Source organism: Suncus etruscus, chromosome 20, assembly GCF_024139225.1.
Source record: "Suncus etruscus isolate mSunEtr1 chromosome 20, mSunEtr1.pri.cur, whole genome shotgun sequence".
Lineage (NCBI taxonomy): Eukaryota > Metazoa > Chordata > Mammalia > Eulipotyphla > Soricidae > Suncus > Suncus etruscus.
In genome coordinates this window covers 29,070,500-29,087,938 of record NC_064867.1, presented here as the reverse complement: position 1 = coordinate 29,087,938, position 17,439 = coordinate 29,070,500, and the positions used below count along the sequence as shown (strand labels likewise).

Sequence of the window (17,439 nt, the reverse complement as noted above, 5' to 3'; positions counted from 1 at the left end):
AAACAAACAAACAAACAAAAACAAACTCTGATGTTATTATTACTTAGACTTACATTTTTGTTGTTGTTGTTGTTGTTGTTTTGGGGCCATACCTGACCATGCTCAGGGGTTATTCCTAGCTCTACACTCAAGAGTCACTCCTGACAGTGCTCAGAGGGACCAGATGGGATGCCAGAGATGAACTCTGGTCAGCCTCAAACAAAACTAATGCCTCACCAATTGTATCTTTCCAACACCCCCTCCTATTCCCATTTTTGTGCAGACAGATGTGTTTCTGCCAGATTTTCTGGAGTTTATCTATGAATGAAATTGCTGAATTGTTGGGCAATTTTGCATTTAACCTATTGAGGAACTGCAATTATGATTTTCAAATAGCGGCACCATTTCTCACTAGCACAGTGTGAGTTCTGATCTCTCCAATCCTTGTCAAAACTTCGTATTTTATATAAATACTCACACAAATATTTAAAAGAGATAGTAATTCTAGGACCAGAGAGATAGCATAGTAAGGCACTCGTTTTGCATACACCTAACTTAGGTTTTATCCTGACACCCTATATGTTCCCCAAATTCTGTCAGGAGTGATCCCTGAGCAGAGTCAAGAGTAAATTCTGGGGCCCAGAGAGATAGCACAGCGGCGTTTGCCTTGCAAGCAGCCGATCCAGGACCAAAGGTGGTTGGTTCGAATCCCGGTGTCCCATATGGACCCCCATGCCTGCCAGGAGTTATTTCTGAGCAGACAGCCAGGAGTAAACCCTGAGCAACGCCAGGTGTGGCCCAAAAACCAAAACCAAAACCAAAAAAAAAAAAAAAAAAAAAAAAAAAAAAAGAGTAAATTCTGAGCACAGTGGGGTGTGGCCTCCCAAACAAAACAAACTAAATATTTATCATTTTAATGGGTATAAAGTGAGCTCATTATGGTTTTTTTTTTTTTTTTTGGTGGGTCACACTCGGTAGGTTCAGGGCTTACTCTTGCCTCTGCGCTCAGAAAACACTCCTGGCAGGCATGGGGGACCATATGGGATGCTGGGATTCAAACCACTATCCATTCTGGATCAGCTGCATGCAAGGCAAAAGCCCTGCCTCTGTGCTATCTCTCTGGCCAGCAGTATGTTTTTAAGAGAAACAAAGTGGCTTTTCTTTTTTCTTTTTTGTTTGATTTTTGGCTTTTGGATAATACCTGGCAGTGCTCAGGGGTTACTTCTGGCTCTGTGCTCAGAAATCGCTCCTGGCAGGTTCGGGAAACCATATGGGATGCCAGGAATTGAACCGGGGTCCGTTCGGGGTTGGCCATGTGCAAGGCAAATGCCCTACCACTGTGCTATTGCTCCGGCCCTAAGTGGCTTTACTTTTTAAGGAAATATTTGAGAGGACTGAGACAAAGGCAAATGAGAGAGAGAGACAGAGACAAACAGGCATGTAAGCAGACAGACCTGTAAAACTAACAAGAGAAATAAATGACAGGAGCTGGACTTTGAGCACCACTATCTTCCTTCCCCCCAACTTGCCATGCTCTTTGCTCCAGCTCTGGTTTGCATTTCCTTGATGGATAGATGATGGAGACCTTTTGGCCATTTGTTTATCCTCACTGGGATATGTCTCTTCAGGTCCTTTGTCATCTTGTTTATTTTTAAATGGCTCTTTTTTCTTTTTCTTTATTGAGTTGTCGAGTTCCTAATATATTCTATAGACAGGGCTCTAGTCGGAAATGTAGTTTGCAAATCTTTTCTCCCAGCTGGCGGGAGTTATCTTGATGGTGTCTTGGGAAGCAAATAAGTTTTAAAATTTTCTGGGTTTTTTTTTTTTTCTCATATATCTAGGGAACCATTCCCTAAATCAAGAACACAAAGACTTACATTTGCATTCTCTTCCAAGAGTTTCACAGTGCTGTCCTTATATGTAGTTTTGGTTTGCTCTGAGTTAATTTGTGCTTATGTGAGGCATATGGATAGCCAATGATTCCAATGGCTTTTGTTGACAGAGAACCCTTTCCTTACTGAACTGTTTTGGCACCTTTGTTGAAAAATCAACAGGATATAAATAAATATATTCTATTTCTGGGCTCTCAAGCTTACTTTATTGAACTAGGTATCTAATATGCTAATATGATATAATATATTGATGAAAATTTTTATAGGGAAAGCCAATTTGCATTTCTGGGATATACACTATTTGGTCAGGACATATATAGTTCGTTCTTTAGGTTCTGGACTAGATGTGCCAGTATTTTTTTCCCCAATGTTCTTGTGAAAGAACATCATATTCAGAAGGGATAGTAGAGTTTTGTTTGTTTTGGGGTCATACCTGGCAGTGTTTAGTACTTACTCCTAAATTTGTGTTCAAGGGATCACTCCTGGCAGGGCTCAGGGGAACCATACAGCCTGCCAGGGGCGATTTTTTAGTGCAGAGCCAGGAGTGATCCCTGAGTGCTGCTGGGTGTGGCCCCCAAAACCAACCAATCAATCAATCAATCAAGTTAAAAAAATAAATTTACAGATTAAAATATAGCTTTTCCGGGCCCGGAGAGATAACACAGCGGCGTTTGCCTTGTAAGCAGCCGATCCAGGACCTAAGGTGGTTGGTTCGAATCCCGGTGTCCCATATGGTCCCTCGTGCCTGCCAGGAGCTATTTCTGAGCAGACAGCCAGGAGTAACCCCTGAGCACCGCCGGGTGTGGCCCAAAAACCAATATATATATATATATATATACATATATATCTATATCTATATCTATATCTATATCTATATCTATATCTTTGTCGTTATATATGGACAACCTATTTGTATTTGTTTACATTAACATAGTCTAAAAAGTCAACTGATTTATTCTCTAAAAATATTTGTTTCCAGGAACAGAGAGATAGAGTAAAGGATGGGACACTTGCCTTGCATGCAACTGATCTGAGTTCAACCCTTAGTACCCTATGTAGACCTCAGAGCACAACCAGGAGTGATCCCTGAGCACAGAGCCAGGAAGAAGCCCTGAGTATTATTGGACGTATCTTCTTCCCACAATAGTTGTTCTATGGACTGGGGAGGTGGCTCAGTAGTAAAGAACTTGCTTTGCATGTGTGAGGAGGCCCTGGGTTCAAACCCTGGCATTACCACCCCCCCAAAAAAGTTGTTTCTTACTCTGCTTGTTCTATTCTTTCTTTTTTATTTTTTCCTTTTTCTCTTTTTGTTTTTTGTTTTTGGCTCATACCTGGCAATGTTCAGGGGTTACTCCTGGCTTGCACTCAGGAATCATTCCTGATGGTGCTCGTATGGAATGCCAAGGATCAAACTCCAGTTGGCTTCGTGCAAGGCAAGTGCTCTACCTGCTGTGTACTATTGCTCCAGCAATAGTTCTTTCTTTTTACTTTTTCATTTTTCTCCTTTCCTCTTTTGGGCCACACCTGGTGGTGCTCATGGCTGAATCCTGGCTCTGTGTTCCGGGGTGACTCTTAACATTGCTCTGGGGACCATATGTGATGCAAAGTCAGCCATGTGCAAGGCAAACACCTTACCTGCTGATAGTACTATCTCTCTGACCCAGAAATTTAAACTCTTTTTTTTTTCCTGAAAGTATAAACTCTTGATCTGCATGATGGCAAGTATAGTGCCAACTTTCTTTCATGTCCCCGGCCAGCTTGCTGCTGTTTTCCCAATCTCTAGTCTAGTTAAGGTATAATTTTAATTAGCTCGGTCTTTCCTATATACATGATTAGACTTCGTTGCCTGGAATTCTAGATGAGACACAGCACACTTTCACTTTTTGTGCAACCTCTTGCTTTCTCTGAAGTTTACTGTTCATTTGCTTATTTTGGGCCATATATGGAGATGATCAAGGACCATCCTGGGGGAGGGGGTCCTGAGGAGACCATACAGGGATGGGGACTGAATCCCAGGGCTCTTACATGCAAAGTATGCACTCCAACTATTCGACCCAGAGGTCAGTCTGCTAATTGTGTTGTTTTTATTGCACTTTTCCAGATGTCGATGTCTAGATGTCTATATATATATTTTTTGGTTTTGAGGTCACACCGGTGGCACTCAGGTGTTACTCCTGGCTCTACACTCAGAAATCACTTCTGGCAGGCTTGAGGGATCACATGGGATGCCGGGAATTGAATCAGGGTCCGTCCTGGGTTGGCTGCATGCCAAGCAAACGCCCTACTGCTGTGCTATCTCTTTGGCCCTAGATATCTAAATATTTTCAAACACTGAGACTGGCCCTTCTGAAAGTCATCTCCTGCAGAGCCTTTGGCAAGCTCCGTTTGGGACTCATTGCTCTTCAGGCCTCCCTTTCAGTCTGTTGCTCAGGGCCTCCTCTTGGCTTCAGTTTTTCTCTTTTTGTTTCATATGGTGTCTGGAATCTTCTGTCCACTCTTCTTTTTTTATTTTTTAGGGGTGGGTGGTAGCAGAGCTCAAGCTAAGGACCTCCAATATGCAAGGTAGGTGCTCTACCTCTGAGTCAATTCCTTGGTCCCTACTCTTTCTTCATTCATATGTCCATTTGTGTATTCTATGGGAAAGGTAGATGAGGGGATACATTTTTGGAGACATTGTACATGAAAATAACAGTTCATCATAGATGGAAATATATGGAAATAATTTTCTGATAAATGTTTTTTTTTTACTTTATAATTTTCAGTATTTATTTTATTTTATTTATTTATTTATTTATTTTGGTTTTTGGGCCACACCCGGTGACGCTCAGGGGTTACTCCTGGCCATGCACTCAGAAGTCGCTCCTGGCTTGGGGGACCATATTGGATGCCGGGGGATCGAACCGCGGTCCGTCCTAGGCTAGCGCAGGCAAGGCAGGCACCTTACCTTTAGCGCCACCGCCCAGCCCCAGTATTTATTTTTTTGGGGGAGTCTAAAGCCATACACTGTTCAGGGCTAACTCCTGGCTCTGCGTTTATGGATCACTCCTGTCTCAGGATAACTCCTGTCTCTGGAGACCTATGTGGTACCTGGGATTGAGTCAGTGTTGGCTATGTGCAAGGCAAGTGCCTTCCCTATTGTACTATCTTTCTGATCTCAACTTAAAACTTTTTATTTATTTATTTATTCATTTATTTGAATTTTGGGTCTGGAAGTGCTCAGGACTTACTCCTGGCTCTGCACTCAGGAATCACTCTTGGTATTACTTAGGGAATCATATATTGTACTGGGGATCAAATCAGGATTGGCCATATGTAAGTCAAATGTTGCATCTCTTGCACCATCTCTCTAGCCCTACATGTAAAATATGTGTTCCGGACAATTAAATTAATTCCCTGGCCAAGAACTCTTTTAAATATCATTTGCTTGTTCCGTTGACATCATTTCCCCCCCACTTCATTTTTCTGTGGCTATTTCTATATTGTCTCTGATTTCTCCAAATTTCTTTGTAAGTTTGATTCCTGCTACACACACACACACACACACACACACACACACACACATACACACACACACACACACACCTACCTTATTTTTGGGCCTGGTTACATCCCAAACAATAACTTTCCAGTATCCTTCTCACATCTTGGAAGCCAAAGAGAGGGAGAAAAGTAGGAATCTTTTTTGTTTGTTTGTTTTTTGTTTTTTTGGGTCACACCCAGCAATGCTCAGTTGTTACTCCTGGCTCTACATTCAGAAATCTCTCCTGGCAGGCTCGGGGGACCATATGGGATGCGGGATTCGAACCACCATCCTTCTGCATGTAAAGCAAATGCCTTACCTCCATGCTATCTCTCCGGTCCCCAAAAAGTAGGAATCTTAATAGACAGTGTATATTGTCACCCCTCTTTCTGGTTGTAGTACTAGCGGCCTCACCTGACCTCTGTCCTCCAGACTTTCTATGAGTTAAACAGAGTATTTTTTTCTGGTTTTTTTTTTTTTTTTTTTTTTGGCCACACCCGGTAATGCTCAGGGGTTACTCCTGGCTATGCGCTCAGAAGTCGCTCCTGGCTTGGGGGACCGTATGGGATGTCGGGGGATCGAACCTCGGTCCGTCCTAGACTAGCGCTGGCAAGGCAGACACATTACCTCTAGCACCACCATGCTGGCCCTAAGGGTTAAACAGAGTTTTATCTAACTATTGAGGTTAGGACATCTTCATGCAGGACATATAAGGTTTTTGTGTCTTTCAGCTCTCCTCATATTTTCAGTATCCCTTTCATTCCCTCTTACAGAGAGTTACTCATGGTTATCAATTCCTTCTTTTGTTATTTGTTTTTCCTGCACAAAGTTCAGAGCTTTCTTAGGTTTAGTTAATTACTATTTATTGATCTATTTCTATCATATATATATTTTTGCTTTTGTGCCACACTTGGCAGTATTCAGGGCTTATTCCTGGCTCTATGCTCAGGGATCACGCCTGGAAGGGTTTGGGGACTCTATTGGGTGCTGGAAATAGAACCCAGGTTGGCCATGTGCAAGACAAATGCCCTAACTGCTGTATATCGGGCCCCTTCATCTTTCAAAATTTTGGTGCTATTGTTCTCTCTCTTCTCTTTGCCTTAAGATTTTCATTCCACTGCTGTAATTTGAGTGGAATTTGGAGAGAAAAATAGAAGTAGTTGACTTCACTATTGAAATCCAAATCAAATTTCTGTATTTACTACCTATTCACGTATTTGTCTTTCCCAATAGGCCCTGAACGTCTCAAGATTGTACCTTTGAATGCTTGTAAATGGTATATTTCAATACCTATGATTAAGTTGACTAACTAGACTTAACAAAAATTAATTTCTTCACTGTGGTTTTCTAAATAAATGAATGAAAGGAGTAGATCTGTGTCATATGGAAGCAAAAATTTGTGTCTGTTTTTTTTTAGATCTGATGCTGAAATATTTAGTCCAACTTGGGCATGCTATTACTTAATTGTGCTCATTTTTACATATAACTTTCTCCCTGCGATGATTCATTCAGTTTATTTCCAACAATCTACCACATAATTCAAAAGCACTTTAGGAGCACATATGTAATAACCCTTTCCCTTTGGCTGAAAGTATTATTTGTTCAATATAGTACCAAGAGGTTTGCTCTTAGTATGAGCTGAGGTAAATCAAAAATGGAGGACAACTTTGTTCTAACTCAAATAACTCAAAAGGAGATAAGACAAAGAATTTAGACACTAACTGCTTGTTCCTCCTTTTCAAGATCTCAAGGCTACTACTTGTATTTATTCTCTGTCCTTTTTCAGTCAAGCAGAAGCAAAAAGCTTCTGACAAGAAGGGCACATAATCATAGCTGGAGGAGAGGGTCCAGTTGGAAAAATGGACACGGACCAAAAACAAAAACAAAAACAAAAAAAAACTTAGGGCCCGGAGAGAGAGCACAGCGGCGTTTGCCTTGCAAGCAGCTGATCCAGGACCAAAGGTGGTTGGTTCAAATCCCGGTGTCCCATATGGTCCCCCGTGCCTGCCAGGAGCTGTTTCTGAGCAGACAGCCAGGAGTAGCCCCTGAGCACCACTGGGTGTGGCCCAAAAACTAAAAAAAAAAGAAAGAAAGAAAATTGGACACGGGGACTGTATCTCACTCTGATTGTTGTTTGTTTGTTTGTTTATTGTTTTGTTTTTGGCCCACACCCAGCTTGCCCAGAACTTAATTCTGGCCCTGCTCAGAAATTATTTCTAATGACTTGGGAGACCATATTGGATGCCAGAGATTGAACCTAGCTTGGCTGCTAGCAAGGCAAGTAAGTGCCCGACCCATTGTTATATCTGCCCGCCCATTTCTCTGATTCTTTTTTTTTTTTTTTTTTTTTGGTTTTTTGGGCCACACCCGGTAACGCTCAGGGGTTACTCCTGGCTATGTGCTCAGAAATTGCTCCTGGCTTGGGGGACCATATGGGACACCGGGGGATCGAACTGTGGTCCGTCCAAGGCTAGCGCAGGCAAGGCAGGCACCTTACCTTTAGCGCCACCGCCCGGCCCCATTGCTCTGATTCTTATATTCTTCATTAGAGGTTTCTTATGCTTTGCTACTTGTTCTCTTCTACTTTGACAGGCTGATACCTTCGTACATGTATGTTAGTTAATATAGAGGATATATATACATATATATATATTTTTTTGGTGTAGTTATTTCTCTAACTGCACTCACCACTCTTTGTGGTAAGCTTCATATCATGGCTGGTCCATGATATGATGAGAGCCCTCATCTCTATTGTCTTTGGGTATTTTTCTTTTTTTTTTTTTTTTTTTTTTTTTTTTTTTGGTTTTTGGGCCACACCCAGTAACGCTCAGGGGTTACTCCTGGCTATGTGCTCAGAAGTTGCTCCTGGCTTGGGGGACCATATGGGACACCGGGGGATCGAACTGCGGTCCGTCCAAGGTTAGCGCAGGCAAGGCAGGCACCTTACCTTTAGCGCCACCGCCCGGCCCCGGGTATTTTTCTTTAAGGATATTTCTTAGAGGATATTTTTAACTTATTTTTTTTCTGTACCTGTTGATGCTCAGGTCTTGGCCTGTACTCAGGAATTACTCACTGGAGGTGCTCAGGAGACCATATGGGTTCTAGGGATCAAACTCAGGTTGGTTACATGCAAGGCTAGTACCCTACCCACTATACTATTGCTCCAGTCCCTAAAAACATTTCTTTGTTTTTTTGTTTTGTTTTGTTTTGTTTTGTTTTTGGGCCACACCTAGCGGTGCTCAGGGATTACTCCTGGCTGTCTGCTCAGAAATAGATCCTGGCAGGCACGGGGGACCATATGGGACACTGGGGTTTGAACCAACCACCTTTGGTCCTGGATCAGCTGCTTGCAAGGCAAACACCGCTGTGCTATCTCTCTGGGCCCCTAAAAACATTTCTTAAAGGGTTCTTTAGAATGCTCTCTGAAGAACAAATAAGGAATTAAAGGCTCTTTTTCAAGGGAATTTTCAAGCTTTTTTGAGAGAGAAATCAAGCGTAATGTCCCCATTATTAGTTTGTGAGGTACTGCATTTTGGATGTAACCCCATATAAACACCACTTCCAGTCCCCCCAGTTCCCAGCTTTAACAATGCTCAACAATTTACCAGCACTGTTGTAAAATCTATTCTTGTACCCCTCCCCAATCTCAACCTCATTTTCATCCTAAAAAGTATTTGCTAGAGTAGATTAAATCCAACTTTACTCTGTGTTATTTCCATTTATTTTTTCTGAACGAACACTAATTGTCACGAATGTTTTTCTTTCTACTTTCTCTTTCTCTTTTTCTTTTTTTTTTCTTTTTTGGATTTTGGGCCACACCCGGCATTGCTCAGGGGTTACTCCTGGCTGTCTGCTCAGAAATAGCTCCTGGCAGGCACGGGGGACCATATGGGACACCGGGATTCGAACCAACCACCTTTGGTCCTGGATCGGCTGCTTGCAAGGCAAACACCGCTGTGCTATCTCTCCGGGCCGTACTTTCTCTTTTTCATAAAATGACAATGCTATTATTATAACCCAATGTAATGAACAATTCCATTATATTACCAGTAGCCTAATATTCCCATATTACTTGAAGAAATGTATTTCAATAGAAGATTTGTTTAAATCTAGAGTCAAATAAGGGCCATCTGTGGCATTTGGTTTTTAATTTCCAAAATCTTTTTCAAAATTACTATTATTGCATCGATGTTCATTTTGGGTGTTTTCTGTTTGTTTATTTTTGAGCCACACCTGGCAATATTCAGAGGTTTTGTGGCCATACTTGGGTTTGCACTCAAGAATGACTCCTCAGTGCTGGAGGATCATATGCCAGGGAAATAGGCCATATGTCAGCAATGCCGGGAATTGAACCCAGGCTGTATGCAAGGCAAGCACTTTACCTGATGCACTTTCTCTCTGGCACCCCAATTCTAGTTTTTAACATTTATGTGCCTTAAAATTAGAAGAAGACGTGAAAGTCTTGGCTGAAGTTTCAGTTTTATTTCAATCGGGCATGCTTACAAAATTTTAAGTGCTTTTGAGGCATGCTTTCATGGGTACTAACTGGTATAGTACTTCTCTATTGTAGTTAGAATAACTAATTATTTTTAGGGGTGTGGGTTACACCTGGTATTGACAGAGTGGGGGGATCATGTGGTATTTGGCATTGAACCCAATGTCTTTTTTTTTTTTTTTTTGGTTTTTGGGCCACACCCGGCGTTGCTCAGAGGTTACTCCTGGCTATCTGCTCAGAAATAGCTCCTGGCAGGCACGGGGGACCATATGGGACACTGGGATTCGAACCAACCACCTTTGGTCCTGGATCGGCTGCTTGCAAGGCAAACACCGCTGTGCTATCTCTCCGGGCCCTGAACCCAATGTCTTGCACAATGCTGGGCATGTGCTCTACCACTTGAGCCCAATTTTCTAGCTATTGAGTACTTTTGTTTGGTTTTGGATCACACCCAGAAGTGCTCAGGGCTTACTCCTGGCTCTGTGCTCTGAGATCACTCCTGGAAGGGCTCAGGAGACCATACATGGTTCTGGGAGTTGAATCCAGGTCAGCTATATGCAAAGTACGTGCCTTTCCGGCTGTAATATTTCTCCAGCCTAAAGAGTCATTTTTAATATAACTGCATTCTGCCTTATTTACCACTGCAACTAATCACATTTTGGAGACATTTGTTTATTAGGTTTGTGCTCACTTAAAAATTCAATTACATTAAAAAATTATGAATCCATATTGCAGAACAATTTTGCTACAATTAGATATATGCAACCTACTAAGGTTGGCAATGCGCATATGCACGAGGGGTTATTTTAGAAATGCCTTTAAGCAATTATTTCTAGTAGAAATACTGGAGATAGAATTAGTCTTCTGAGGGTGGGATCTCTTGAGCAATAGAAACAAAGATGAAACCTACTGCTTGAATTGTACTATCTTGCCCCTAAACTCCTATTTCTGAGGTTTGTTCCATATCCTGACCTAGGTCCTCTTTGATGCTTCGATTAGTCTGCAGAGCTAGTAGCTACATTGCATAGATGTGAAGAGCATATTTCAGAGGTGGTGCCAGTTTCTCCAGGTTACTCAGACCAAAGGAGGTGCCAAGTATTTAAGATGGGCTCTTACCTGCTCCGTGGAACCCCCCACAGACGTAAAGCTTCCCATCCACCGCCCCTGTATTGGTAGAATTAGTTCGAAGAGAGAGCAAGGGGCTGGGCAGAGGCGGGCCCTCTCTCCAGAAGTTTCCATCGGGGTTGTAAATTTCCACAGCATCCAGGCACTTTCGAACCTGTCCCTTGTCTCGACCGATGCAGCCAATTCCACCTGCAGAAAATAATGAGACGTGAAATGAGCCTGTAACAGAAAACTCTTTTTTTTTTTTTTGTTTTTGTTTTTGGGTCACACCCGGCAGCGCTCAGGGGTTACTCCTGGCTCTACGCTCAGAAATCTCTCCTGGCAGGCTTGAGAGACCATATGGGATGCCGGGATTCGAACCACCAACCTTCTGCATGAAAGGCAAACGCCTTACCTCCATGCTATCTCTCCGGCCCCAAACAAAAAACTCATGATGAATAACACCCGTGCTTGCTATGACTTAGGTCATAGGGTTCTGCCATCATCTCTTTTTTTCTCTACGTGCTGGGGACTGAACCCAGGTCTTATGCAGGTAAGGCATGAGATGTTTCTTTCTTGTCTGGTGCTAATTTATTTTTACATTTATTTATATTTTGGCTCACACCCGGTGATGCTCAGGTGTTCCCCCTACTCCTGGCTCTGTGCTCAGAAATTGTTTCTGGCAGGCTTGGGGGACCATATGGGATGCCGGGAATGGAACCTGGGTCCATTCAGGGTCAGCCACGTACAAGGCAAATGCCCTACTGCTGTGCGATCACTCCAGCCCCTCTGGTGCTATTTCTCAGATAAACCACTGTAATGTTGACTGTGGAAAGTGTAGCCACATTGGTTCTCATCATAAACATCTCTTTTCTTTTGTTTGTTTATTTGTTTTGTTTTTGGGCCACACCCGGTGACGCTCAGGGGTTACTCCTGGCTATGCGCTCAGAAATCGCTCCTGGCTTGCAGGACCATGGGATGCTGGGGGTCGAACCAAGGTCCATCCTGGATCAGCTGCATGCAAGGCAAATGCCCTACTGCTGCGCTATCACCATGGCCCCATGAACATCTCTTTTGCACCAAGGATTTCAAGTCTGGACATGAGGGATGTGAGGGCTCACATCTGAGATAAAACTTTCTGGGGGATTGTCAACAACAATTTCATTCATCTGACAAGCTAGAGATCTCCTTTTTCCATCTCTCTCAATTGCAAACCTCTCCTTTCTTCATTGTGTGAATCTTTTCCACTGAGGAAAAGGCTGAAATTTCAGATTTTGGAGCTGAAGAGACAAGACAGCTGATAACCTGCTTTGATATGACCGACCCAAGTTGGATTCCCTGAAACACAGTGATCCCTGAGCATTGTGGCCCCCACAAACAATAAGTCTCAAATTTGGGGTTCAAGGAAGACATGGAACCCAAATTCCCAGTAGCATTTCACTTATGGATGGTACATTTAATTCAAAGATAGTCAGTTGAACACTACTATATGCGAGGTGATAAGGTGTTAAGTTGCTTGGGAAGATGAAGAAGGCTTGTTTCCTGCAAGAAATGACTAGGGCAGAAAGGGTGAAGCCTGCAAAGAAAGGACCTCATGACAGATAGCTTTAAAGAGGTACAAATTATACCGAGAGGCCTGGAAACTGCATTAGTAATATAAATAGCATGCCCCTAATTACGACTTGAAGTGCCACCCTCCCTGGGAAGTTAATGGAATAAAAATTTGCAGTCTACTAAGAAGAAATAACTTTGCAGATGAGATATTTTCTCATCTGAATGAAGGAAAGATCTAGAAAACCAGGGCCATGCTTCTTGACTTGGAGAGGGGCTCCTAAGACTGAGGGGCTTACATGGAAGGAGATCTGCTCCTGGATGGGAGACCCCACGCCTCATGATTTCACCGCAGACCTTAGAGAGATCCAATCTGCACCACCATTCAGAAAGCCCTGAAGAAGCTGGCTTCTGCTCTATTCATCCAGGCTTGCAGTTAAATCAGTTGGAATACATGTTGGCTGGTGTTTGTCGACTGCAAAATGAAAAGCTATGTATATGGCTGACCCAGGTTCAATCCCAGCATCCCATATGGCTTCCTGTGCACCGTCAGGATTCCTGAGTACAGAGCTAGGAATAACCTCTGAGAACAGCTTGGTGTGACCCAAAATTTAAGCAAGCAAGCAAGCAAACAAACAAACAGAAAAACAATGAAGGGGTTGGAGTGACAGCATAGCAGATAGGACATTTAACTTGCACATATCCAATCTGGGTTTGAGCTTGGCATCCCCAGTGTCCCACCAGGAGTGACCCCTGAGCACAGAGTCAGAAGTAAGCTCTGAGGACTGCTATGTGAGGCCTAAAAACAAACAAAACAATGGGGGCCGGAGCGGTGGCACAAGCAGTAGGGTACTTGTCTTGGACACACTAACCTAGGACGAACCACAGTTGGATACCCTGGTGTCCCATACGGTTCCCCAATCCAGGACCGATTTCTGAGCGCATAGCCAAGAGTAACCCCTGAGTGTCACCAGGTGTGGCCCAAAAAACAAAAACAAAAAAAAAAAGAAAGAAAAATAAGAGAAAGAAAGAAAGAAAGAAAGAAAGAAAGAGAAAGAAAGAAAGAAAGAAAGAAAGATAGAAAGCAAGCAACAACAAAAACTTAGAACTGCTCTGATCTTATTCCATTTACCAACTCTCTCACTAAGAAATTAAGTGCTTCCTCTTACATGAACTTTCTTCACTGTTATTTAATTCTGTCTCTACCTCAGGGCCCTAATCAGTTAGCATTTGCAATCACCTGTTTTCCTGTATTCTGGTAAATAGCAGGGCTTACTTCTTGCTCTGTGCTCAGAGATCACTCCTGGCAGTGCTTGAGGGACCATGTGGTATTGAGGATCTAATTGGGCGTGACTATATACATGTAAGGTAGGCGGCTTAATCCATGTACTGTTCTTAATCCTGCAGTCCTGTTGACCAGGTGACTAGTCAGCCTTCAGCACTGTGTCTTCTCTCCCCTAGCCACACTGTCTGGAATGAAGGACAGATGGGACTATTTTTTTTTTTTTTGGTCCAAATGTAGGTTCTATGAGCCTCTGGAGGGAAAAAACTACTTTTTCTCCATCTTATATTAACAGTACCTAGGACTTGGTACTCAAAAAAATCTAAGAAAATGATCGTGAGCAGCTGGCATTAAATTCTCAAGGCTGGAACTTAACACTGGGTATTGAAGATGGTTTAGGAGAAAAATGTCGCCCTTTTTTTTATTTTGCTGAGGGAGACTCCTGTTTCTATATGAAACTGTATGAATTTAGTATGAACCTAGGGACCAAGGCTATAAACTGGGGAGCTCTGGCTTCTTTCTCTCTTACCCACTTGGATAAATAATTTAGTCCATTTTAGTGCCAAGTCTGAGCGGCAGCACTTCCTAGGAGGGGCCATGCTGATCTCAGCTACACAGCTAGACTATTTCTGGGTCTTATTTAGGGCTGCACAGAGGTTTCTTAGTTCAAGAAAAAAGTGGGTCTGCCTATCTTGGGGCCCAAACAAACTTAAAGAAGAGAACTGACCCAAGACCACTGAACCTGGCCACAGTGCCCAGTAGGTAAGAAGGAGGTAACTGAGTCACATGACTATTGCTTTTGGAGGTCAGTAAGAAGAAGGAAAAAAAAAAGGCTAAAAGTGAATCACTGGGAAAAAGGATGGGGCACTTGGAGCCACCAATACCCCAAATTGCACTCTTGAGTTTCACGTAAAAACCTCTAAGAAAAACCTGGGACTGGAGCGGTGGCACAAGCGGTAGGGTGTTTGCCTTGCATGCGCTAACCTAGGACAGACCACAGTTCAATTCCCAGATGTCCCATATGGTGCCCCAAACCAGGAGCGATTTCTGAGCGCATAGCCAGGAGTAACCCCTGAGCATCACCGGATGTGGCCCAAAAATAAAAATAAAAACAAACAAACAAAAAGCCAACTTGCCCCAAAACAAACAAACAAAAGGCCTCTAAGAAAAACCCACCCAGCAGAATGCAAGTGGAGAATAGATGTTAATCTCTTAATTTGGGGAATAGAGCTCATGTCATTTTCATTTTCTGTATGTATCTAACAACAATCCTCAGCCCTGAGATCACAAAGCTGATCTTTGCAATCCATACCCCTTCTGTTGGGTTGGCAGACAGTTCACTTGCACCTCTCAAGGGTGGGTGATGTGGTTGTATGGTGCCCCTTGGTTTCAGGCCACAAAACCCTGAGCCTGTTCACTTCCTTGGCTGTAATTCTGCCATCAAGCCCACAGCGACATCACTCACTTCATAGCAGACTTTCAGGAGCTTACGCAGAAGGTGCATTCTGATTAGAGAAATAATCAAATATAAGCATGATCTTAATTAATAAGTCAACATCAGCACGCAGGAGAAATCTTTTGATGAGAGAAATTCTACGGTCAGATCAGCACATCTTTGGAATGTCAATGAGTTTCTTCTGATGGTTAAAGAAGACGTTTTCAGAACCTCTGAGTTGTGCTTGTCTTGATTCAAAAATAGACAACTAAAAATGGTCTTTGAGACTTAAATAGTCCTTAAGTGCAGAATCGATCCTTTAGGTTTGTTGGGTGAAGTACATGCTTCCCTCCCCATTTTTATTTCTCCTGGAAGGCAGACCTGCTATTTTTGTCTTTGGCTATTAGAGATTCTTGCCCTTGGGTGAGGAAACTCCCCCACAACTCGGAGCTGGCATGGAGCTGGTTAAGGACAGTGTGGGCAGAGCCGACTCAGGTCCATAGAATCTTGGATCCCACTCAGCTGGCTTGGGAGGACTTTATACCTGCAGGGCTGACTTTAGGCAGCCAAGCTTATTTTGTTCTCCCCCAGGCAGGAGCCAAAAGAGGAGGGGCATTCTGGAAATCATTTTGACAAGCTCCCACTGTGGTTTGCATTATTCGACAAGCTTTCATGCAATATTTATGGTGGCAGGCTGGTGTGGGATTTGGGAATTCAGATAGATTCTCATCATATGTCCATGTAGCTGGATAACTTTGATTCCTCATTTCTCTAAGCTTCAATGTTGTCATCTACAAGTTCTGAGTAATAAGGATCTTTCCAATCATGTTCAGACTTTTCCAGAACTTTAAGGAAAAAGAGCAGGAGGTGGAACCCAGGCTTGTAATCAGGCTTTTTTATTGGTTCTTGGGAATCCAAGGCCAATATGGGAGCAGGGATGGGGTATTCAGGAGATAATGTTTCCTCTCCACTAGGGTCTCTGATGTCAGGGAAGGAATGAACCAGATTTACAGAAGTTGCTGAGATTTTTTGTTAGGTCACTCTCACTTCAGTTTTTTGTTTTGTTTTGTTTTGATTTTTGGGCCACACCCGTTGACGCTCAGGGGTTATTCCTGAGTAACTTCTGAGGCTATAACCTCAGAATTTACTCCTGGCTTGGGGGACCATATGGGACACTGAGGGATTGAACCATGGTCTATCCTAGGTTAGTGCATGCAAGGTAAACGCCCTACTGCTTGTGCCACCACTCCGGCCCCTCACTTCAGTTTTTTTACATTTATTTTGAATAAATACAGTTATAAAGTTGTTCATGATTGAGTTTCAGTCATACAATGTCCAACACCCATTCCTTTACCAGTGCACATTATCCATCACCAATGCCTCAACTTTGCTTCACATAATCTCCCCTGGCCTCCTCCCTGCCTCTATGGTAGACATTTTTCTTCTCTCTCTATGCTCCCATTTTTATCTTTTTTCCCCCCTTTTTTGGGCCATATCCTGTGATGCTCAGGAGTTACTACTGGCTATGCACTCAGAAATTGCTCCTGGCTTTGGGGACCATATAGGATGCCAGAATCAAACTGTGGTCCGTCTTAGGTCAGACACGTACAAGGCAAACATCTTACCGCTGCACCACTGCTCTGCCCCTCCCATTTTATCTTTTATTTTATTTTTTATTTATTTATTTTTTCTTGGTTTTTGGGCCACACCCGGTAACGCTCAGGGGTTACTCCTGGCTATGTGCTCAGAAGTTGCTCCTGGCTTGGGGGACCATATGGGACACCAGGGGATCGAACCGCGGTCTGTCCAAGGTTAGCGCAGGCAAGGCAGGCACCTTACCTCTAGCGCCACTGCCCAGCCCCCCCATTTTTATCTTTTAAACACTAGTTTTCAATATGATTTCTGAAGAGTATTCTGCATATTACTTTACCTCCTTTCAGCACCAAGTTCTTGTCCAGTATTCATTTCCAGCTATCATTGTCATTGTGGTCTTTTCTCTACCCTAACTGGACTCCCCCACTATTGTGGCAAGCTTCCTAGCATGGACCAATCCTCCTGCTCCTCATCTCTATTATCTCTCCTTATCCATCCATTAATAAGCAAACTTTATGACTTCATTTTCCCTAATAGTTGCATAGATATTTCGTTGTGTAGATGTACCATGGTTTCTTTAGCCACTCG

General features: G+C 43.0%; 1 protein-coding gene across 1 annotated transcript in view; it reads right to left on the bottom strand.

The window, feature by feature from the left end:
- Nucleotides 1-17,439, bottom strand: part of KBTBD12 (kelch repeat and BTB domain containing 12) — a 50,459-nt gene that overhangs the window by 11,773 nt on the left and 21,247 nt on the right. The window contains exon 4 of the mRNA XM_049766516.1: nucleotides 11,003-11,200. Coding sequence (XP_049622473.1) covers nucleotides 11,003-11,200 — 198 coding nt within the window. The remainder of the gene's footprint in view (nucleotides 1-11,002; nucleotides 11,201-17,439) is intronic.